Source organism: Amblyomma maculatum, chromosome 1 (genome assembly GCF_055883805.1).
Source record: "Amblyomma maculatum isolate TAMU_Amacu chromosome 1, ASM5588380v1, whole genome shotgun sequence".
NCBI lineage: Eukaryota > Metazoa > Arthropoda > Arachnida > Ixodida > Ixodidae > Amblyomma > Amblyomma maculatum.
The window spans coordinates 136,478,244-136,503,628 of NC_139344.1; the positions used below are offsets into that span (position 1 = coordinate 136,478,244).

The following is a 25,385-nucleotide window of genomic DNA, read 5'->3' on the forward strand; positions in this document are numbered from 1 at the left end:
TTTAAGCGCATCTTCCTTGTAAGTGCTGTTATTCAAAAGTGATTTGGAATTACTCTGTACATTTTGTTCTACAGCTTTTGTTTTGCTTTAGGGCTTAAAAACCACAGCTGGTGTTAACGCCATTGCATAGTTTTTCAGTTACGTTTATAAAATATTTGCTGAGTAGTGAGTAGTATGCAGTAAGTTAAGACAGGTAAATATTTTCTGTGTTGCACTTGTTGCTCATTTGCTTGATCTCCCTGCAGTATAAGTGTCATTGACTTTCTTCGGTCACTGCTTACGCAGCATTTAATTCACATTTGTGCAGTTCCTTAAGTTGCAGCCTCCTTATTGGCTCTATAACAATGCTGTTGCAAAAAACTGACCAGCAATGCTGCATTACCCTCTTGATTTTCATATTTCATTACTTAAATGTGCATTGCTTAGGTAGCTGTAAGTTGTAATCTGCAGAAAAATAAGGAAAGTAATTTTTGCTGAGTGTACTATTACAAAAGACTCATGAAGTTCTCAAATCGTGGTTGAAATAGAGATTGCTGATTGACCTACTTGTTGTGACCACTCTTCTGTGGGTCACTCTTTCCTGGTGCACCATGTGATGTTTTCTTTTTTCTCTTTTTCTTTTTTTCAGTACGCCCTTCATGTTTATGATCGAATCCTTGAGGTGGGCCAGAAGTATGGTATTCAGCATGCTGGATACTTTGCCATGCGAACACTTCGAATTGAGAAATTTTTTGCCTTCTGGGGAAAGGACCTGGATTGCACAACAACACCATTTGAATGTGGACGAGCCTTCAGAGTAAAGTTTGATGTATGCAGTTTTTAATTTCATATTTTTTGTTTTGAAATCGTGCTCTACTGTGTGTTCCTATCGTACAGGTACTAGTCACTTGAGGTAGCCTTCTCCTAATCCCATGAACAAAAATAAAGTGTCTGTACTTGGTTCACCACATATTTATTTCACACAGCAAGTAGGTATCTGGTGGACCAAGTACAGACTCTTACTGTACTCATTGCTCAAAGTGATGCACCATGTTTTACTAATTGTTGTGTTTCCACTCTTACTGTAACACCTATCCATCCATGCGTACACATGGTGGAGTGTGCCATCATGTTGAATTGTTGAATGCACTGGGGATCAGTGTGTTTAAAAGTCATATGTAAAGTGCTTTGTTACTTTGAACATTAAGGCTGAAAGATGGTTTAAATCAATCCAGAGCCCTACAGACAGCATACCTCTAAGCCCCAGTCCAGGTTTGGCACTTAAGAGTATAATAATTCAAATAGTTAAAGCTTAGGCACAGCTACAAAGTTGCATGCACACCTAACTTACACCATGTGTCCAAGAATAAACAGTCAACTATGAAAAATTTTCTTTCAGTTTACTGTTGGCTGATAATGATAGTGAATGCTAGCAGACACCCCTTTTCGAATGCTGAAACAACTGCTTGGTGGTATATAGCCCCATCTTTCCAACGTCAAGTCCACAGCACTTCACCCTGCAAGCAACTTGTTACAGTTGAGCTTTGCACTTAACACTTCGAGTTGTGCTAGAGGGAAATCCACTTGTTCTTTCTTTAGGCAGTATATTACAGGCTGCTAGGCAAGTTATACATGCAGGGCTAAGCTAAAATTTGTTGCCTATGCCCTTGAGTGCAGAAACTACGCCGAAGAGTGCGTTTTAATTTTATTAGAAGTTAAATTGTACTAGATTAACTATTTATCCCACCAGCCTGCTTTTTATCCCATTTTCCCTGCTTCAGATTTTTTCTTTCATATTTTACCCACATAGTGAATGCACCTCCAAATTTCCGGAAACTTTTTGAGAATGAAAGTATGTTCATTATGTGAGTAAATATGGCGTGTGTATGTTCTATAGTTTAGCCAGTAGAATTCATTCAGCAAGTTGTATAGGTTTGAAGACGGTGAAATACTGAATGGCTTGAAGATGATAAGACATTGACTTGTTAGGCAACTTTGGAATGGCTTAAGTTTAACACAGGGTGTAATACACAGCACATTTTTGTAGCTTGTGTTATACTATATGTATGAAGAGTTCATGGTGCAGGTGCAGCAAATTAAATTTTTATTCATTTGCCATATTTATTATTTTGTTATTTATGTTTGTTTGTTTATTAATTATGATGGTACGTAATAGGAATTTTATTTTAACTTAAATACAGGTGCCTAAAGCTAGCTTAGTATCACTTGCGGAGTCCGAGCATCAGTACTACTCCTGCGTCGCCTTTATTTTCTTTATTTGGTTGTGCACTACACAATGCATAGTTAACGTTTTCCTCTTATGCGGCCAAAAACATAAGGCTGAGCCAGCCAGTTTCTCAAGAGCAGCAGGGCTTCAAATAGGCTTAACTCTTTCTTACCACGAAAAAATGGCCGTTTTTCATTGGTCTCGGAAGATATTTTTTTAACAGTACAATACTACAGTACACGTTGCAGCATACAAAAGTGCACATAATGGAATGCTCTTTCCAAAAACTTAAAATACAATGCAAAAATAAATTTTTGCGTTGTAACTTTTTTATTTTATTTTTTTTACTCACAAAAAAAATTGAAAAATTGCCATTTTTGTGGAGAGTTGGAGAAAGTAAGATAGAAAAGGCACAATATTTACAGATTAATTATTAACAAAGAAAATTTAGAATTACATATTATTGAAGATAAATGACCCACAAACACTGTAAAAATAAGGTATCTGTACAGCACCGTTCTTCAGCTACGTAAAAAAAACTGCGGGCGGAAACAGCCTCATTTCTCGTGCCATGCGGTGAAGCGTCTCCTGGTTTTCGTGAGGCACCAAACCAAAACTGCTGCAAACTGGCTGTAATGTCTTGGGAAAAAAAAAAACAGTGCACTCTTAAGACATGGACAAAAAAAAAAAAAATTTTTTTTTTTTTTTTTTTTTTTTTGTCGTTTGTGTTGTCGTTTCTTTCTATGTCCATGCCTCAAGAGTGCGCTGTTATTTTTTTTCCGAAGATGAACTACCAACTAGCCCGTTCTTCCACACTAGCTGTAAAGGCCCGGTATACATGTTGGACATGCAGCGGATCTTCAGGAAAGCGTTTTCGTGGAATAAAACCACTGGACTCAGAGTCAAAGCTCACTAGTGAATAGCTGGTGGCATTTTCGGGGAATTATCACTACTCAGCACAGTAACATAAAGCCGCCAATCTCATTCGATATTTGACTTGCTGTAAGTCTTTTGATCCCAAAAATTTGATGTTAATGCTGCATTACCATGAGTAAGACATTTTTATTTTTTTTTCAAGTGCAGCTGCTACGCCCTCTTTCTAAACAAGACACGCACATTAGTTCTCAAAAAGATCCATCAGAAATCAGAACGTCACCAGAGCGAGAAAATTTAAACTGGTTCTACAAGTGCAGTGCCTAGACTGACCACTGGGTGGTGCTAGGTGCACGAGAAACTATTCCAACATGTCGAAATCGGAGATTTAAAGCATCCATCACAGGTGTTCAATTAGAATAGGCGTGGTAACGAAAGAGTTAAGCTTTTTATTTTTTGCCGAATGATGGTAACCTGCTTGTGAGGCACCGTGTGCGATATTTAAAGGGATGGTGAGGACAGCTCCATCGTACTTGAGAGCTTAGTAAAAATGATTGGCTTTTTCTTCTGGCCATGTTGATATTTGGATAGCAGCAAGCGAGATGTTTGATGCTGAGCAAATTGAATCGAAAAATTTTGTTGTACTTACTCGATTCGAACTTGTGTGATATGAACCCAGAAAATTGTCGTGGCACATTGCAGTTCACTTTCAAAAGTGGCCATTAATGGCAACATGTGTCATTTCTAACTTTTTCCAGCTCATAAAAGCTCCGTTTCCAGTTAAAGTAGCGTCTTTATCATTGGAATGCAGTAATCTATTGATACAGGTCAACTTAATTTTGTCTTCAGTGCCCTTTTAAGCTTGATGAGGCAGTTCTTACCAGCTATTTTCCGGTTGGGTCGCCATAGCTTGACAGAAGTCGCCAGAGATGTAGGTACAGTCAAACCTCGTTGTTACGAACACAGATATGGCATATTATTGGATAAAACGAAATGAAAGCAAACTTTGAGTTGGTCCATGCTTTATTGCTATGAGAGTTCTATCTTCACAGCGAAAAGAAAATTTCAATATTTGGCGCACCATCGGCTATAACGAAGCAATTTTTCATAGTGATATAGCTCAAAATGCATAAAGGAGCAAGAAAATGAAAAGAAAAACCTATAAGAAACGCATTATTTCGATCATCTGAATCGCCGACAGCAGACATCCGTTTGAATTGCCCATTCATTAAAGCCCCTTCAGCATCAAAGTAGCCACACTCTCCTCTGTGCCTTCAGTTTCCTCCTCGCATATTGCACATGGCACGCATTTTAGGCAAGGCTCACTGGTCAACATGCAGCAGACAGCCAGCTGGCTAGCAAATGACCCGTACAGAAAATTAAACCAATAAACGCTGGTGCCACGCTCCCGTCATTATGGAGACGGCCAGATGAACCAGTTATCACCCAGGAAAGCTCCTGTTAGAGATGGATGAGATGGAAGTGTGAGAATCGGCGCTCCGGTGGCAAAGTTCATAGAATGTTGGTACTTTGTAGATTGAGGGGCTTTACTACGCATTCGCACGCCATGCCATCTAAGGGCAGTGATAGAAACCAGCATCAACAGTTCACGGGTATACAGCTGGTACGTGATGAAACCATAACTTCGTCATGTTATGCGTGCCCCTGCCATCACTACTGCCAACCCATACGCGTGCTGCACTCTATGGACTTTGTCGCACAAAATGCTCCTTCCTGTGCAGAAATGCAAAGCAGTTTTGCTTGAGACGAGAATCAAGATTCTTCAGGGCGGCTGACAGCGGCAGCAGAAGAAGGATATTGCTGTGAACTTTGGTGTTCTACCTAGCTCTCTGTCAACAGTCTTGAAGATTAAAGACAACCATTTCAGAGATGCTGGGAAGCACGATCACAAATGGCGCTTCTGAGTGTTGCGTTCGAGAAAATTGTTTCTTTAGGTGCCATGGCGTCGTTGAGCTGTTTCCTGCTAATGGTGCAAGTAGTGATGATTACAGCTGACAGGAAAGCAAGTGGGGAGCTCTAAGCAGTGCAGAGGCTGCCAACATGGGCAGAAAATTAAGGTGCTACTTCTGGCCACGTACCTGTGGCCTGGCGTCAAAAAAGCACTTCATTTTATTGATTACGTCGAGATTTTTTTTCTCTCAGGTTCTCTGGAGTGTCGCCAAAGATTGCAGCATTTTAAAACTGTATCTGTTTGTGCACAGGGCCAGCACTCCTATTTGTGTGTGTAGGTTTGCTCTCCAACGTGGAATGAAAGGCGAGATTTTGCATGATTGTATCAGCTTCGAGTTCAAAAACTGTACCTTTTCACACCTTTGTGTTGTTCATCTTTGAGTGCCCTTTGCTTAAATATATTAGCAGACTTGTCTGCAGGAATATGGGCACATACTTTTAAGATGAATATCTGATATACTAACAAATGAATTTTCACTCAAAATCTGACTTTGTTCAAGGGAAAATTGAATGTAACATGACGGTGGTAGGCATCATAACATAGTCGCACTTTAGCATGATTTTCAGAAAAGCAGCGCGAAATGACTTTGGCAGGTGAAAGTGCGAAGGTGGCCAAATTGGCGGGCTTCTTTCGCAAATCTGCCTTGGCTGTGTTGTGAAGCAAGCAGCACTATCTAAGACAGGATGAAGAAACAGACAAACTTAGCAATGTGCTTGTTTTTTTGTCTGTGTGTCTTAGACCATGCTGTTCATGATGCTTAACCAACTAGCCTGCGAAATTGTCTCAAAGTAATTTCAGGGGTGGAAGTGCTGCTCCATTCTGCTCCAAACTGGTTTCCCTGCTCCATTCTGCTCCAAAACGCAACATTGCTCCAAAACTGCTCCAAACACCCGCCTACTTCTACATTTTGCCATCAAATTTGGCCGAGTTTTAATCGCATAATGGTCCATATTAATGGTATTGCCTACAAAAAAATGTGACCCAATCTGATTTTCACAAGTAAATTGAAAATGAGACACAAGCATTGGAGGGAGTTATGAAAAAAAATATATATATATTCTGTGCACATGACATATCACTTTCTCCCAGCCTTTCAAATCACTAGTGATGAGGGAAATTAGAGCAGTGGTGAAGCATGTACCGCACTTAACTATGAGCTTTTGGGAATTTGTCCTGCTGCAAAGAACTACACGAGGTGCTTCTAATTGTTCTGCTGTAAAAATAAGCAGCCAGATAGGTACTTAATCATAGAGCCTCTTTGTCAATAACAAGGATGTCAAGCCAACAAAGGCATACTTCATGCATTATGGGAGACGTCACAAAGGTGCCTGTCACTAGAAATGTTCTCAGTAGTGTTGGTCACCCATGAGGGCCTATCGCGAACTTGTTGAAATTAAGGAAGCCCCAGTGTAGCTCAAAAGATAATGTGAGGAGCCATGCACTGAAAGAAGACAGTGAAGTAAAGGATGTGAAGGAGGAAAAAAGGCTATCCCTTCAGTGCTGCCTACCCTTCTTGAAGGCACTATACTGACCAGGGCCCAGAAATTTATCAGCAAGACATAGGACAGAAAAAGGATATTACACAAGTAGCAAAAATGTGCTGCTCATCGACCTCAACTCCAAATCGGTTGAGCAACTGAAGTGGTAGGTTCTCCCTTTGACTCTGTCAAATTTCCAGTTATGAAATGTGGAAGCAAGCATTCAGTTAGCTGCTAGTGTGTTCCTAATTGTTGCTTATGTCAGCTGGGGTCATGTTAAACATCTACTGTGTATATTTTGGTTGTTTGTCCAGTATTGTTAGAGATGCATAAGTAGTCAGCAGAGCATTGAGCGAAAAGGAATCAAAATAGATTTTTTGTAATGTCAGGAATAGAAAATGCAATTATTGAAAGCGTTAATCCTAAAAACTGCTCCGAAACATCATTAAGGTGCTCCAAAACTCTTATTTTACTGCTCCAAAGCTGCTCCAAAGTGCTCAAACCTGCTTCCACCCATGTAATTTATGTCTTGGCTAAGAAGTGATCGTCATGTGTACCTTTTGAGAATAGTTAAATGGTGTATGGAGTTTGAAGAGAAGGGTGAACATCTCTGAAGGTTTACATTCTTCTATAGTTTTGCTTGACAAGGCTGCTTATTTCTCTCACATTGTTGACAGGAGGGTGGTTTTGTATTAGTGGCTTGGGCCATTGCAGATTTCAGCCCATGCATGTCTGCACTTTTTATTTTATGTTTCAGGTTTGTATCATGCCTTCATTCCTTGCAGTTGCACATGCATGGCTTGCTTTTAAGTTGGAATAATGGCATGTTTTAAGGTGAAGCCTTAAACTTTCTAAAACTTGAGGTTCCTTTGAAACTGTTGTGGCTGTACTTACGTATATTCTTTTATTTTTTTTATATATACAGAAAGATTTCATTGGCAAGGAAGCTCTACTGAAGCAGAAGGAAACAGGTGTTACGCGGCGATATGTGCAGCTACTTCTTAAGGAACACGATCCTGACTATGATCCGTGGCCGTGGGGTGGAGAGCCTATATTGTTTGAGGACCGCTGCATAGGCATGACTTCTACTACCTGCTATGGATTTACACTTGGTGGACAGGTAAGGCATATTAATTTCTGGTAAATATTCATTGGAAATTTGCCACGGCAGTTGGAAGCGTATTTTCAAGCCTCTAAGCCTGTAAATTGCGACCTAGGGATGTGCTACGGAAGCCAAATAGGGAGGTGCACTTCTATTATTTCAGTTCAGTTCAGTTCAGTCGTGTCTGACTCTTTGTGACCCTATGGACTATATGACGCCACGCTTTTCGGTCTCCCGCTGTCTTCCTAAAATCACATAGCCTCATCCGCAGTGCCTCAAGGATGCCATCTAACCATCGCGTTCGCTGCCTACCTCTTCTCTGGTGACCCTCAATCTTTCCCAGCATCAAAGTTTTCTCTTGCGACTTCTCTTTTTTCATCAGATGACCAAAGTAGCTGAGCTTTAACTTTAGAATTTGACCCTCCAATGAGCAGTCAGGGTTTATGGTTGACAATATCGACTGATTTGATCTTCTGGCAGTCCAAGGAGCTCTCAAGAGTCTCCGCCAGTACCACAATTCAAACGCATCAATTCTTCGGCGGTCAGCCTTCTTCACAGTCCAACTCTCGCATCCATACATCACAACTCTATTATTTATTATTTGTTTAATATTTTCTATTATTTTGCTACATGCTTAACATGTTTGAAGAAGTAGAGACATTAGATTTTTCTTGCTGCATTTCTGCTTTAGAATTATATGCAAGGCATTGCTTAACTTGTATCGCTGTGTCAAATTCATCTTTGTTCAGTGACTAGTTTATAACTGCATTTCTTCTGTTCCACTGTTTTGTTTTCAGTCTCAGGTTGCCAAACGAAGGTTCCAACGTCACACGCTAGTATGAGATCGTGTGATGCATACAAAAGCTGAAATATATTCGCCGGTTTGTGGTTTTAATTTGCATAAACGCTTACGCTAAGCTGCTTCAGAAGCTGGAATGACAGCAACTATACTCGGGGACACTTTTTCTTGGCAATGGGCGCAAAGGTAGAGACGCGAGGGCGTCTTTAAATGTGTTATTCAGCCTTGTAGTTCGACTGAGCAGCTTTCGGTCTTTATAGACATTTTAGATCATTTCCTTCGTTTGCTTCGATAGCCAGCGTTTCTAACTTGACTCGAATCTTGTCTGGTGAAAATGCTTCCAACCCTGGCGGAGTGGACGATGTCGCCATCTTGTCTGGAAAGTCGGGGCGTCTCGAAAACCCGCGACAGACATCAGACGAGAAAACCCGGTGGAACCAAGAAAACTGTTTCAGGCTTAACAGCCATTTCGGAAACTCGGTTCTGTGATAAAAAATATACCGTAAATAACTATCGCTATGATTTCAATTTGTTTTTGCTGAAATTGCTCTTGTAACTAGGGACTATATTCAGCTGCGTAGGAAGATGATGCGTTTCAGCTCTGTTGCTTTGGCTCCATTGCCAAGAAAAAGTGTCCCCGAGTACAGTCGAACCTCATTATAACGAACACGGATACAGCGAATTATCGGATATAACGAAGTAAAAGCAAAATTTGGTTGGCTGTGCTTTATTTCTATGGGAGTTCTATCTGTATAACGAAATGAAAAACTGAAAATTTGACACTAAATCGGTTATAACAAAGCATATTTCGTATTCACACGACTCAAAATCCGCAAAGAAGCAAAAAAAAAAAATTTTTCAAAACGCTAAATTTCGGTTTTATCAATCGCCTCCACCTAAAATGTGTTTGAATCACCCGCGCTTTCGCACGCCATGCCATCTAGGGACCGCGAATGAATCTAGCATCAACGGCTGCCTGGCATGTGACCGGCACATGATCGGACCACCGCCCGCGTCTCCTCCACCTAAAATGTGTTTGAATCACCCGCGCTTTCGCACGCCACGCCATCTAGGGACCGCGAGTGAATCTAGCATCAACGGCTGCCTGGCATGTGACCTGCACGTGATCGAACCACCGCCCGCGTGCCCCTGCCCCTACTTTTTGCCGACCCGCGCGTGTGCTCACTTTCCTCGAGGTCGTGCCGTCGTCTTGCAGCATGGCGATGCCGAAACGCAAAGCAGTTTCTCTTGAAACAAAGATAAAAATATTCAGGGCGGTCGACAGCGGGCGCAAGAAGAAAGAGATTGCCGCAGACTTCGGCGTTGCGCCTAGCACTCTGTCAGCCATACCGAGCGCAAGGCAGAAGATAGAAAACGTGCACTCTGCAGGCACCGTGAAGAACGACAGGAAACGCGTCAGGTATTGTCACCACCAGGATGTTGAAGATGCCTTGTTGTTGAAGATGCCTTGTTCGCGTGGTTCAAGGACGTTAGAGCGCGCAACCTGCCTGTGTCTGGTGCCGTGCTTCAAATGAAGGCAAGAAGTCTCGCTTGCGTCTTAGGCCACGATGACTTCTATGCAAGCAGTGGCTGGCTGCAGCGATTTAAAGACCGCCACCAGATTGTTTGCCACACCTTGTCGGGCGAAGAAGCAGCCGTCGATGTAGAGAACTGCGAGAAGTGGGCAGAAAGCTTCCGCATGCAACTGGATGGCTACGAGATGCGCGATGTCTACAACGGGGACGAGACTGCGCTTTTTTTTAAGCTGCTCCCGGAAAGGTCACTCGTTGCGAAGAACGAACTGTGCCGAGGAGGCAAGAAAAGCAAAGACCGCATCACCGTTGTTGTTTGTGTCAACATGGATGGGTCAGATAAAAGGCGGCTAACTGTTATTGGTAAATCTGCTCGCCCCAGGTGCCTGCGCAATGCCCGAAATGTCCAAGCGGACTATCGCTCGAACAAAAAGGCGTGGATGATGTCGTCACTCTTTGAAGCATGGCTGAAGGCCTTCGACAAAGACATGGCAGAGCAGCGCAGGAAAGTGCTCCTTATATTGGACAACTGCTCTGCCCATAAGGTGTCTGTACCACTTGAAGCGGTCCGCCTAGTTTTTTTGCCGCCAAACTCGACCTCAGTGCTGCAGTCATTAGACAGGGGCATCATTCGCTCACTAAAATGCTGCTACCGAAAGTGATTGGTTACGCAGCTCATATTTGACATAGACAGGGGCATATCAACGGCCATAAACCTCAAAACTACGCTGGACATGCTGTACGGTGCATGGAACGAAGTGGCACAGTCGACAATAAGAAATTGCTTTGTTGATGCTGGCCTAGCCCCATCCACCAGCGAGACAGCCCAACGACGCCCACGATTCTGAAGGTGAAGCGGACAATTTCGACAAGACGACATGGCGTCAACTGGCGGTTGCGAATGTTACGTTCGAGGACTTTATTGCCGTCGATGACAACTTGGCTGTGGCGCCCGAATTAACCGACCAAGAAATTGTCGATCAGCTGCTTCCTACAGATGATGCTACGAGCAGCGATGAAAGTGAAGAAGAAGGCGAAGAGCGAGCTCTCAGCAACACCGAGGCCGCCGATATGGCGAGGAAATTGAGAAGGTACCTTGAGAACCTACCTGTGGCCAAATCAGCTGACATTGGGAAAGCGCTGCACAGTGTCTATTTCGTTGCGAAATTTATTCTATCGAATAGTGTGAAGTGCCGCCAAATGAAGATTACGTTGTTTTTTAAATAAATCAGTTCTGCGTGGTCTAAATCCCAATTTGTGTGCTCATTTTTGCTTGGCAGTGCAAAATGAAAGGTAAGGTTTCGCGTGCTTATACCACGCTTTAAAGAAGAAAAAAAAAATGCTTTTTTTTTTCAGCTCTGTGCTTTCCATTTTAGGGTAGCCTTTACTTGGGTTTATGAACAGAATTTTTTGTAGGAATTTGTGCGTACTTTTACAACGAATATCGGATATAACGAACGAATTTCCGCGCAAAATGAGACTTCGTTATAACGAGGTTTGACTGTATAGACAAAGAAATTGCAGATTCTGTGGGCCTCACGTGGTTTCATACTAAGTTCTGACACCGGAACCTTCGTTTTGGTGTTCTAAAATCGAAACAAACTGCATGACAGAAGAAATGCAGTTATACATTATTTACTGAGCATGGTCGAATTTGGCGTGGTGATTTGTGTACTGACTTCTTGTCTATAACTCTAAAGTACAAATGCAGTATTGAATCAGTTAGGAAAACTTTTATATATCTCTATCCCTTTACACTAGCAAACAGTCAAGCCTTTTTGCAATTTTCTTGTGCAAAACCTTTCTGCGGGCATTTTGTTTTCTCTGTATTATACTCTCAGTTTGTTTTGTCCACTGCTGAAAACTTGACTAATAAAAGCACCACTTTGTGGTGCAGCTGTTTAGCAACAGCCCTTCCATGAGGAATAAAGACTGCTATATATTGGGAGCGAGGACATACCGTGGCGCCACCTCTCGGTTGCCCCGCGTGACGCACTAAGTGGGATAACGCGTGTTGAACTGCTGCTGTGCGATCGCTTCCTATGCAGTTTAGTTGCGTGCTAATGCTGCGTTCACATATTTATTTATTGACACTTTGGTTTGGGCTTATTTAAGTTTAATTTGGGGTAATAGGCCCAATAATTCAGATAGGCAGCAATCATCGAGTCAGCTAAAGCTGTCGAAGCATGGGCCCAGCCGATAAGTTTACTTGGACGAGAACGCGGACGGGGCAGCGTTGCTGTTGCCATTCTGGAAAGAACTGAAGTTTCCACACAATCAGTCAGCAGCAAGCTGCCAGTGAATCTCAATTATAAGAATCATTTGCTAGAGGAAGCAAAGCTGCCAGACACCTGAGAAATGCTGAGCGCCTGCAAGTAGCGCCGATGGAAGCGATGCCATTCACCTGTTTTCTTGAACATAGTAGAACAGACAAGTTAGATTGTGAGGAAGACGAGGTTTAATTTTTATAGACAGTGTGAAGATTTGCTTCCCACACAACGAATTCTTGCTCACTGACTACCGATTGGCACTCTTGGTTTGGATGTGCATACTTGTTTTCCGCGTAGATTATAGCTTTGCTGACGCATATACCTCAGCATATCACAACATGAAATGTTCTATTTCCCATTTATTGACATACTGTGACATTTGAAATTACATTAGCACTACAGACGCTGCCTGAGACAACTCATTGTAGCTAGAGAATCATTTCGTTCACTTCAGTGCAACTTCTTTCGTGTCAACACCTTCCAGAAGAATGATACCTTCTGGCTTTCGCACAATTCTTCCTTGTTCTAGGTGCTTACTGCTACGTGAATGCAGCATTTTTTCAATCTTGCCAGCAAAAGGTCCTCGTTACTTCACAAGTAATAAGCATAAATTAAAACGCGTGCGCCGTTCCTTCTGCCGCTACTCACCGAACTGTTTAGCACGAACTTCTTGTACGAAATTTTGCTCGCTGATATGTCTGCTGCACACATGAGAATGACCACTCGCTTCTTTGCCCATTCAAATCTCGAATAAGGATGATTTCATGAGCTTATTTTTGGGGTAGCAATGGGAGCTTGAGCCCAGTTTCATCGCGTACATCCGGGTACTGAGCAATAACGGACTCTGAAAACAGCTTAATTAAACCTCAGCAACGATGCAAGATCAAAAAGTGCAATGCTGGCATTCGTTATCAAGAAAAAGTACAGAGAAAAGGTCATTATTAGCTTTTAAAACATACAAATTCCATCGAGCGTCTGTTAGGAGTCACGTGATCCCACTTGCTACCCTAGGTCAACGCTCGCGCCCGATAGTAGGCTCTGTTTGAGACCAACTTTAAGATGGGACCAAAAATCTATCTGTTTTGCAAAATTGGAGCAGGGTAAATGTTAACAAGCCCTAGTAGTCCTAGTACTAGTAGTCGTCCAGAGAGAGCATGATTGCAACTAAAGCATTTATTTCACAATGTGTGACGTGAGCTTTTTGTATGTGATGGGGCAAATATCTTGACACAAAGGAATGGACAAAGGAAAGGAATTTTGTAAGATGCGGCGTAGTTTTTTCGGAAATAAAAATTGTATATCGCTAGAGGTGGAAAACACTTTTTTGCCATTTCAAAAAGTTGCAAGTTTAGAGACCTCTTGCTGTGCACTAAGATTTTATCATCTACTGTATTCTACTCACTAAACCAATGGAACTTTTACTTATATAAAAACTATTAGAAACCCGTTTTGTTGCTGCAGTTGATTGAGTAAAAAATCAAAATTGCTTTAGGAGCGACGCGCTGCAAAAATGTTCATTTTCAACCTTAAATACTGGCATGATGCCTTAAGTGGATTGCACTAAAACTTTTTCTGTTTATTATGCAGCTTACGTTCTTACCTTCACCCAAAATTTGGGGCTCTAGATTGTTGTGTTTTATCCACAAGGCATCAAATTTGCCCTAAATTTGAAAACACCAGAAAAAGGGCAACTTTGATTCCGGTTTAAAAAAAAAAATTGATTTTTATTAAAATCTCTCTCAAGAATCCCCATACCTCAGAAATGTTACGGACTAAAAAAATGGTGCATAATAGCAGCTGCACAACTCTGTCGAGTTCAATGAAAATCTCGAGTCATTCGCCTTTGAAAATGACCGTGTGACACTGGTCATGGTCATGTCATGCGACACTGGTCTTGTGACACTGGACACTGGTCAGAGATCATGGACTTCTTCTCAGTGCAGATGTCATGAGAGGATTTATTGAGTTATGTGAATATTTTAAAAGCATTTCATTTTTTTGCAGTAATCTCCTTTGTGGGTGGCCAAATATCAGTGTAACCAGAATGGCTCATAAAAGTGATTTTTACTTAGAACAGAAATTGATTTTCTCCGCACTGTGCCTTTAAGAAAAGTTAAAAACACCCATGACTGTATGTATCTTTGCAACAGTTTTCAACAATTAACTAATAAATGCAAAAATAACTGAACACACGTTATTATTCTTGAGTATGTTAATTCCTCATGCTACGTTCTACTAAGAAACTTGCCTTTTTTCTTTTTGGTAGAGTTTTTTTTATTATTGAGTACAAGCTTGAGGCAGTCCATTTTTATGGTCATGTGTCGTGTTATATGTTAGTCATTTTTTTAGGCAGCCATGCAAGGTACAGGTCCCTCCAACATGAAGGGGAACAAAGTTTTAGCTTTCAGTTAATGATTACTTCATAGTTATGTGTGACGGGCATGCCGTTTCTTGTTTTCTAGCTAGTTTTGCTTTTTGGTATAGTATAGTAATACAGGTGCTTAGAAGTCATTTGCAGCTTTATCAGAGAAATAAGTAAAAAATTCTTTTTGTGCAAGTTGATATTACCTTTCATATTGGAGCAACCTGTAGATGCATTTCATTAGTCTACTGCATCCAGTTGCTCCAATTTTTAAAGACAGTGTTAAGTATCTTCTGCTGTTGCATGTCCTTAGAGTGTGTGATAATTGCTTTTCCCTTTTTCACAAGGCTTTCGTGAAGGATGTTTGTACTTATGCAGAGGTGGCAAGTTGAACTTTTCTATAGTGGCAAAGTGCAAAAATGTTGTGCACTTTGCCATAGCTTATACAAGTAATTTTTTGCTGCGAGAACTAAACAGTGTATATCAACATTATGGGGTTTTCTTTTTTTTTTTTTTTTTTTGCCAGTTTGTAGAAAAATTTTACTGTTGTGGAAAACATGCATGCATGACATTGGTGAGGAGCAACATTAGCCAAAAGAAACGTTAAATTACGGAATCCTTTTGGTCACCGTCTGAGATTTAAGTGTTTGTTATCTTTGTTAAGTCAAACATCAGAAATATTTCTCAACAGTCCGACCCTTTTTGGTTGCCTTTATACCTTGGGAACTCAACTTTGGTTGTCTCTGGCTTTTCAGCCACACTTTTTGACGAATAGGGAAAGAGGTGAAATGTGTATGAATAAACACTCACCTTTCTAAAGTATGTGCATCTATGAGCTTACAGGTATATGTGAAAAATTTGCCTAGTGAGCTTGTACGGGACAGCAGCATTGTGCCTCCCTTATTTTATGGCACACACTTCTTATGATTTGCATCCCTAATGTTGTTGCAGGTTTGCCTGGGCTTTGTGGAGAACAAGGATGAGAATGGTGTACCACAAGTGCTCACAAATGACTTTATCTTAAAGAATGAGTTTTATGTTGACATTGCGGGTCACAAGTTTGCAGCTCGAGCCAACATACACTCACCGTCGTTGGCTTACCAGGTCACCACCCCTGATCGGCTCTACCTAGCAACAAGATGAATGTCTCTGTTGGAGAGTTCAAATGTGCCTTTAGTTGTGATGTCCTCTTGAATTAGTGGCTGAAAAGGTCAGGTACTGCATATTTTTCAGCGCAGAAAAAAGTCATTTAGGAAGAGACTCGTATGTGTGGCTGTGCTATACTAGTGCTCCCAAAATAAAATGGAGCACGGGCGCGTGGAAAAAGTGCTCTTCTTCATCCGGGCTGCCAGTGAGGCGAACATCAAGGGTGTCAAGCTGAACATCCGGGTGTCCCACACGCACTCATCTTCGTTTTCATTTTTTTTTAGGAGGGGGAGTAATGCCACCTGGTGTCCCTTATGTTCTTAGGTGGTGCCTGGAAGAAAAGGACGCCAAAGTTGGCTCGCGTGCTGTGTGCGGACTTTGCCTGCTGGTACAGCTTCGTCCTGTCGTTTTAGTCACGTCTAGTCCTGTTGTCCGTGACAATATAAACATGCGCATCCGCTTGCAGGGTGCGCCATGAAACAAAAAAATGACAAGAGTTCAACGCTGCCCAACCAAATATTGAGCGAAAGCATTAGCTGCGGGTGACCGAACATTCTTCTCTTTTTCTTCTTCCTCAGCCCACATAGCCCCGTTTAACCAAGCCATATGAACGTGCCTATAGGAGTAACGTGAATGCCAGGGTCCTAGCAGGCTGACTCTGACATAACCGTCCCATGTGAAACGAGAGACCCAAGTTGGCAGCTCCTGCCAGCCCATCTCTCGCTTTTGTGTCACGTGGGGTGTGACGTCACAGCATCACATGGGTGCGGCTGCGCCACGCTGAAGGCTCGAAACCTAGAGTAGTACTGCTTTCGCAATAATATTGTTCAATCATGTGCTCCGTTTTATTTGGAGCGCACTAGTACCTACCAACCCTCCCGATTCGTTTCTCCTCCCATCTAGAAACATTGAAACTTCAATCCCCTCCCGTAGCAGGAGTAAAAATCTCCCGATTTTTTATCTTGCCGATTTTGTCGGTATGCCATGTGTGCGTCTCTTCCCGAGTCCCATACTTTTTTTGCACTGAAGAAATATGCACTGAACCTATCAGAGCCAAACAGCTAGTCTTTCTCATTGACAGCTGCTACAGTTATGAAGAGCCTTTCTTTGCTGGGTTTAAAAAGTGCGATGCTACTGGAGGATCCATAGGCTGAGTTGTAGGCAGCATTTTATCGACTTTAATCATGCTATTTATTTATTTTGTTGATGTAATGAACTGTGTTATGTGTGATAATGATAGAGTAAAGGTTAGACGGAGGACCTTTTTTTTTCCCCATAGCGTTTAATTATGCCACCCGTTTGACCTACACTCACTTCAATATTACTTCAATAGTAGTTGTGTTGCACAGGTCCTATAGACTGTCATCTGCGGATTGTCTTTCTTGGAAAGTCTACTGTGTGTGAAGAGGCATAGAATTTTTTTTTAAGCAATCATTGCATAGCATTACCATTGTGGCTTGTATTGGTATATGTGTTGTACTGTATTGTAATGCCTTATTAGGTCCTTTAAATTCAGCTGCACTCTTTGCACCAGTTCTGCGGTGGTGCCGCAAGCTTACAGTGCCAGTTCCAGCAGTTAAGGTGCAGCATCTGCACCAGCTGCTTCCAAACGAATGGTAGAGTGCAGGTCGGGCCATCTGCTAGCCTTGGCGTCACCAACAAGCTGTGGTTGGCTGTGTGCAACTGGCGTCGGGCGACGCCAACATCCCGGTTAACTTAATGAATTTTAAAATAACACATGACAACAGAAGTTTTGCCATTATCCAGCCACGATGCTTTTAGCCTGTGCATTTTAATAAACGCCGAAAAGACCCGATGTTAATTATTACACTTGTCAACACGAGAACACGATCGAGCTCGGCAAGGAAACGGCTACGCGTACTCAAAAGAAGTAGACAAACGCATGCCATGTGATGCATGCTGATTATATGCTTCAATCGTGACCATGTGCGCTTCGATCGCCGGCTGCCGCAAAAGATGCATATATATGCATTTGCACAACACATACTTAAAGGGAAGCTGAAATGCTTTTTTGACAATTTCCCAAGATGCACGCATTAGAATATATGAAAATTGTAGATTAAGCTCAAAAAATGGTTTCGCTCTACCGTATAAAGTTATGACGTAATCTACTATTAAATTTGCGACAACTCTCAGGCTTCCCCTCACAGCATTGCAGCGTTGTGGTGAAACTAGACAATGACGTCATCATGGGTGACATTTAAAGTTTCAACATCTTCCAATTTTTTCTTTGAGTCACCCAATGCTGCCAAACAACGCCACGCGACCTTTACCTTCGTTGGTGTTTGTCTTCTTCCTCAGAGCAAATGTTACCGCATTGGAAATGCACCATCTCTACAGATGACGTCGTCACTGGTGTCCTCATTTGTCACTGTACTTCGGAGAAGCCTGAATGTGGAAATAGTGTGAAGAAGATGAGCCTTTTTTGCTGGACACTGACGAAAAGGAAGCAGTCTGTAGAATTGTGATCGCGCAGATCATCTTGCTGGTTTGATCATCGTGCGCTTCCGCGCCGTCCTCGACATGTAGATTAAACCTTCTCTTACACATGGTCAAAGTGCGGCCTGATACCCTTGCCTCACGCTGGAGCTTCGCACCCGCACGCTACCGGCAATTCGCATGGCCGAAGACGAACACCCACCAACCGCCCCGATGACCCTGCCGGTCGTCTGCTTTGGCTCTTTACGCCAGCGAGACCCTGCGCTCTTCACTGGGGCAGACGACACCGACTGTGACGACTGGCTTGCGTCATACGAGCGAGTGAATTCGTACAATAAGTGGGACGATGCAACAAAGTTAACAAACGTTATCTTTCATTTGACCGGAGTTGCCAACCTGTGGTATTGTAACCACGAAGCCGAAATCACGAATTGGGACTCATTTAAGGCGAACCTCACCACCGTGTTTGGTCGTCCTGCTGTACGCAAGCTCCGCGCTGAACAACGCTTGCACGATCGAACGCAGCGGCTCGGCGAGACGTTTACCAGTTACATTGAAGATGTGCTCCATTTATGCAGTCGCCTAAACGCCCAGATGTCCAAGGCACAAAAGATCAAGCACATACTGAAGGGCATCAAATATGACGCCTTTCATATGTTAACATCCCGGGATTTGACAACTGTTGCAGAAGTTGTCAACCTTTGCCAAACCTACGATGAGGTGCGCAAGCAGCGTTCTCCCTCGACAGCCTTCCGCACCTGTGGAATCACTTTCTGGCCTCTCCGCTACATTTGAGATCTCATCGCTGCTACAGCAGCTCAAAGACTTCATTCGGGAGGAAGTTGCTCACTAAATATCACTACTGCCCACAAACTGCGAGCTTTCCTGCAATTTGGTGCCCCTTCGACAGGTCATCACCAATCGCGTGGCGGACACCCTTCCCCCTGTCTTTTCGCCAGCGTCCATGCCTCAGCCCGCACCAGCCGTTGAGACCCTCGCATACGCCGACGTCCCTGTCACTCCACCAATAACATATGCCCCCGCTCTTGTCGCACCGCTGACGTACGGTGCTGTCACTGCCCGACCATGGCCACGTAGCTACCCTGTGGTGTACTCTACGCCTCCAGGGCCTGTACAGGAATTTCTTCAGGCGTCACAGCCTTTCGTTCCACCTCATCCGCAGCGCCGCAATCCATGGCGAACAAGTGATAACCGTCCCATCTGTTATTCTTGTGGATGTGCTGGCCATATTGCCCGGTACTGCCGAAACCTCACTCCCGATGATTTTCTACCGCGCCGAATGTCAGCTTCCTGGCAGCCAACCCGAGATAGTATGCAGCCGCCGATTCATCTGCAGGTTTCGTTGCAAATGACCGTATTACCTTTTCTCCTCGCCGCTCAGTCTTGCGCAAGAGGAAAACTGAATGCCGCAGTTCTTGAGGCGAGAAGTGCGCAACGAGCGAACTGTAAAAGGCCTCGCGTATCTCCTGCAAATCTGCTTGAAGTTTCTATTGAGGGTGTTGTAGTACTGGCTCTGTTCGACACCGGCACTGCTGTTTCTGCCATGGCTGCAAGTCTTTGCCGTTCATTGCGCAAAGTGACGACACCTATTTCAGGATTCTCGCTATGCACGGCAAGTGCCCAGCCTGTAGAGCCTATAGCGGTGTGCACAGCTCGAGTCATCATTCAAGATGTTGTATACGCAATAAAGTTTGTAGTTTTGCCTACAAAGGAAAGCTATACAGCTTTCTCAGAAACTTCGTAGTTAAAGAAAAATTCGTCCTGATCCTGGAATCGAACCCGGCACCACCACCTTTCCGGGGCAGTCGCTCTACTGACTGAGCTAACCAGGACGGTCAGCAGATCAGACGGTAGGGCGAGAGCGAATTGATCTATAACTCGAAGTGTGAAAGGTGTTGGTCAAATATTTAGGGGAATCCGTTGTAGCCGTATGGCTGCGCTTGGGTGGATGCAATGAGTAATTACTCCCTTATTAAGAAAGACTGTTCTATTCGCTTCTGCATTGACTACAGTCGCCTAAACAAAATCACGAGGAAAGGCGTCTACCCTGTTCCGCGTATAGATGATGCATTGGACTGTCTACAAGGTGCTGAACTCTTTTCTTCGCTCGATTTACGATCCGGTTACTGGCAGGCGCCCATGGCTGTGGAAGATTGCCCTAAAACCGCATTTGTCACCCCTGATGGCCTCTTTGAATTTACCGTCATGCCCTTCGGTCTCTGTAATGCTCCTGCTACATTCGAGCGTATGATGGATACAATTCTGCGTGGCCTGAAGTGGAAGACGTGCCTCTGTTACCTTGACGACATTGTGGTGTTCTCGCCGGACTTTGCGACCCACCTCTCTCGCCTGAAGCAGGTCTTGACATGTCTTGTGTACGCCGGTCTGCAGCTCAACTTGAAGTGTCGTTTCACTGCTCGTGAGCTGACCATTTTGGGCCACGTTGTGTCCAAGGAGGGTACATGTCCTGATCCCACCAAACTTCAAGCTGTAACTGCGTTTCCAAAACCTACTACCATCAAGCAAGTAAGGAGTTTTTTGGGCCTGTGCTCATACTTTCGGCGTTTTATACGGAACTTTGCTTCTATTGTCGCCCCGTTGACTGAGCTTCTCGGCAATAACTCAGACATTTCGCTGTGGTCACCAGCATGCAACGATGCCTACAACACCTTGCGCCACTTTCGCACAGCCCCGCCCATCCTGCACCATTTTGACCCTCAGGCGCCCACCAAGTGCACACAGACGTGAGTGGTGTGGGCTTCTGAGCTGTGCTTGCTAAGCGCCCCTCTGGCTTCGGTGAATACGTAGTCACTTACGCCAGCCGTACTCCCACAAAAGCCAAAGGGAACTACTCTGTAGCTGAACAGGAGTACTTGGCTATTGTCTAGGCACTCACAAAATTTTGCCCTTACCTTTACGGCCGTTCTTTTGATGTAGTCACAGACCATCATGCCCTATGCTGGCTTTCATCGCTCAAGGACCCATCTGGCCGCTTGGTACGGTGGGCTCTTCCTCTGCAAGAATATGATATTCGTGTTTTTTACCGATCTGGTCGTAAAACATAAAGACGCCGACGCTTTGTCTCGCTCGCCGCTTCCGGCCGACCTTGCCAGCCTCTCCGTGGCTTCTTCGATCGACGTCAGTGACATGCCTGCCGAACAACGGCAGGATCCATGGATCGCATCTCTTATTGACTACCATTCCAACCAATCAGCGATTACCCCTTCATGCGCCCTTCACCGTCGAGCTTCCCACTATGAGATTCCTTTACCGGCGCAACTACAACTCAAGTGGACGGAAATGGCTCCTCGTGATTCCGCGCCATTTACGGACTCAAATATGTACAGTTTTTCATGTCGATCCGCAGTGCGGCCACGCTGGAGTTTTCAAGACGTTCACTCAAATCCGTCTTTGCTACTATTGGCGCGGTATGTACAGCTCAGTTCTCAGGTACGTTCGATCGTGCCTGACTTGCCAACGCCACAAACCTGCCTCTCACCGTTCGGCTGGTGAGTTACAGCCACTCACATGCCCGCTTAAACCCTTCGACTGCATTGGAATTGACCTCTATAGCCCTCTTCCGTACACACCTGATGGCAACTGCTGAGTCATTGTCGCCGTTGACCACCTGACGTGATATGCCGAAACCGCCACGCTCCCAGCTGCAACAGCCCGAGATGTGGCTGGTTTCTTATTGAAGAACTTCATTCTCCGTCACGGTGCTCCTCGTGAATTGCTCAGCGACAGAGGCGTGCTTTCTTATCTGATGTCGTTCAAGCCCTGCTCGCTCAGTGCAAAATAATTCACCGGACTTGAACCGCCTACCACCCGCAAACAAATGGCCTTACTAAACGATTTAATCGCACCCTCGGTGACATGCTCGCGAAGTATGTCGTATCCAACCACACGAACTGGGACATTGTCCTTCCTTATATCACCTACACGTACAACACTGCTACGCAATCTAGCACGGGTTTCTCTCCGTTCTTTTTGCTTTACGGTCGGCATCCATTTGCTCCCCTTCATACTGTCCTCCTCTACAACCCTGATGCATCAGAATGTACTACAGTGACTGAAGCTGCACAGTATGCCGAAGAATGCCGCCAGATTGCCTGCACGTTCACGACTGACTCTCAGTGGCACCAAAATTATCGCTATGACACCAATCAGGAGAACGCACCACACTTCAAGCCCGGCTCACTCGTGTGGCTATGGGTTCCATCTGGCAGCCCTGCTCTCTCAACAAAGCTAATCTCCAAGTATCATGGGCCCTACCGTGTCGTCAAGCACACCTCACCAGTGAACTACATTGTCGAGCCGCTTACGCCATCTTCCGATTTGCGGCGCCGTGGCCACGGGACTGTACATGTTCAGCGCCTTAAGCCATTCTACGATCCCATTGTATCTTTGTCCCCTTAAGTCGCCAGGATGGCTCCTTTTTCTCTGGGGAGCATTGTGAAGAAGATGAGCCTTTTTGCTGGACGCTGATGAAGAGGAAGCAGTCTGTGGAATTGTGATCGCGCAGATCATCGTGCTGGTTTGATTATTGTGCGCTTCCTCGCCGACCTCGACGTGTAGATTAAACCTTCTCTTACAATAGTTTTATTTATTGATTACATCGTGAATTTAAATTCTAGCAGAAAAATTGCATGGCATGAATTAACCTTAGCCTTCACACGTTTAATTTAGTTGAATTCTAAAATCTCTTCAGTTTCCCTTTAATGCAATGTGCTATTTGAAAATCTTCATGTTTGGGATGATTAGCCGCTGTTGATCTGAGCGGCATATACACAGATGATAGGATTCATTCATTCATGAATATGCCATGTATATGTACAAAATGACACATTCATGTGGTCGGCTAGCGGTGAATTATATTGCCACTCACATCAACCGGCGCCAACATGTTGAATAAGATAAATTTTCAAATAGCAGATCGGAATGAAGCTCGACACGAACCAGCCTCAATGCATGCACATGCGGCAGCTGGCTCGAAGCGCGAACAACTTCGATCACGATTGAAGTCAGCATGAACCATAACACATGCATGTGCTTACTTGTTAGACATGGTTTGAAGTACGCGTCTTTGTTTCTTTGGCGAACACGAGCACCGTTCTCATTGACGAGTGGAATAACTAGGGCCGCTTCACAACATGAAAGCCATCATCGCGCAAGCTGTCGTCTGCTTTCACGCGGCGGCTGCAGCTGCATCATTTCGGCACTGACCGCTGAGAATGTGCACAGTTTTGCTGAACAGTTCGTGAACTCAACCTGCACGACGTCTGCACTTTTTTAAACGAACGGCGTGGTGCAGAGGGCGCCATGTTGCATCGCTGAAACGAATGGCAAAGTGCAGCACCACGTGAACCAGTTCACATAGTGCAGGTGATTTGAATGGACCTATAAATTATTTTATTGCCCAAACCAAACCTTTTTCTGCTTAAAAATCTAATCTCTAGTGATGACAGAAAAGAGAAAACTTTTTTTTTTTCTATTTTCTGTCATGCTTTGTTTTTAGCCAGGATTTCCCTTTCTCACAGGGGCATGAGATGTGGAGGCAGCTTAGCCACGTGCCATCTGTGATGTTTCAATGCTTTTGCTATTTTGAAGTATTAAGGCAGTGAGGCAGTTCATTTAAATATTGCCTATGTTAGTCATTGCAACCTGAAAAATTGTGGAACGGCTGTACAGACACTTGACAGCTAGCTTAGCTAAAAACAGCATAATAAACATGTAATCGATATGCCAATATAATAAATTTTAACGAAACTCTTACCTGCATTTTAGAATATCAGAAAAAACTCGTAACTACTGTAACAGGTTTCTTATATTTACTGCAAACTTTAGCATTGTGTAACTGTTGTTTTAGGATATCTTGAAACTATTTTGTAGAAATTTAACTTTGTTGTGATTATTCATACTGATGTAGTCTCTTGGACGAAGGTGGCTATGAACTACAGTTTCTCGTGTGCACAGAGCGAATATACAAGAGCAGCACGTGGTGAACACAAAAATTTGACTGAAATGCATTGAGAGTTGCAAAATAGATTGATGTATGGTTTGAAGCAAGAAACAACTGCCTCAGCCTTGTAGCAATACTTTTACAACTTTTGAAAGATTGTGGAGATTTTCTGTATTCACATTTATTGTACAGGAATTTGTGAAAAAAAACAATGTGTTGTAGATGTTGTGGACACATATAGCATTCACTAGCTCGTTCTGCAGCAGTTTAAGGCATTGTACAGTAGCTGATCGATTTTTCGGACTCCAGGACTTTAGCGAAATTTTAGACTTTATTCAGGAACCGTCACGCGCTCTATAGAAACTTGTACATTTCACAGCCGATATTTCGGGCCCTATGATGTCCAAATTTGGCACCAGCAATACTGTGGAAATCGTTTATTTGCCAAAGGCTTTTTCTCGGCATAACAGAAGCACAAGTGGGCATTGTTATCGCAAACAGTTGGTTTTGCACGGCTGTGGAAGCTAGCTGAAGTAAAATCGTTCGGACTGACTAGTTTGGCTCTCTGTTCATCACTACCATTTGAGACAGTGGCAATAAGGGAATGCTCGGCCTTGTCATCTCAAGAGCCTTCAAAGAGCGCGCAGTCGGACTGAAAATGGAGCGTGAGCTCCGTTGCACCGGGGATAATGCCCATGGGAAAAAGCGGGTCAGTGCATTCACAGAGGCTCTCGTTCCATTCGCTTTTTTACCATAGTGGTTACAGCTTAGCATGATCCACTTCTGCGGGGCACCATTGCGCATGCGGTGACCGCCTTGAGAGAGTTGCGTGCTTCCTGGTGGCGCACACACCTGTCTCGTCGACACCAGTCAGCGTGCGTGCACTGGAGGTCACAACCACTATGCTATAACTTCGTTATCGACATGTAAACGAAACATGGGGAGTGGCGAAGTTCGCAATTTGTAAAGCTGATTTTTTGCAGAAAACTGCATTTTTACAGGTTTACGGATTTTTTGGACTGTTCGATTATTTAAACCATTTGCTGGCTTCCGCCGAGTCCGAAAAATGAGTCGGCGACTGTAGTAACCAGCACACCAGTGATTTGCAATTTGCTTTTATCTTGCTTCTGAAATAAGTAGCATTATATGGTGAGTAGAAAACAAACGTGTGAATTTAGATTTCTGGTGCTCATGTCTTGGAA

The 25,385-nt window shown here is 43.7% G+C and overlaps 1 protein-coding gene across 1 annotated transcript in view; it reads left to right on the forward strand.

Moving 5' to 3' along the window:
- LOC146204010 (pyruvate dehydrogenase phosphatase regulatory subunit, mitochondrial) overlaps positions 1 to 25,383 on the forward strand; it is a 104,215-nt gene extending 78,832 nt beyond the window's left edge. The window contains exons 17-19 of the mRNA XM_084589059.1: positions 629 to 808; positions 7,455 to 7,649; positions 15,546 to 25,383. Of these exons, the coding sequence (XP_084445185.1) occupies positions 629 to 808; positions 7,455 to 7,649; positions 15,546 to 15,737 (567 nt within the window). The 3' untranslated portion in view covers positions 15,738 to 25,383. The remainder of the gene's footprint in view (positions 1 to 628; positions 809 to 7,454; positions 7,650 to 15,545) is intronic.
- The last annotated feature ends 2 nt before the right edge of the window (positions 25,384 to 25,385 follow it).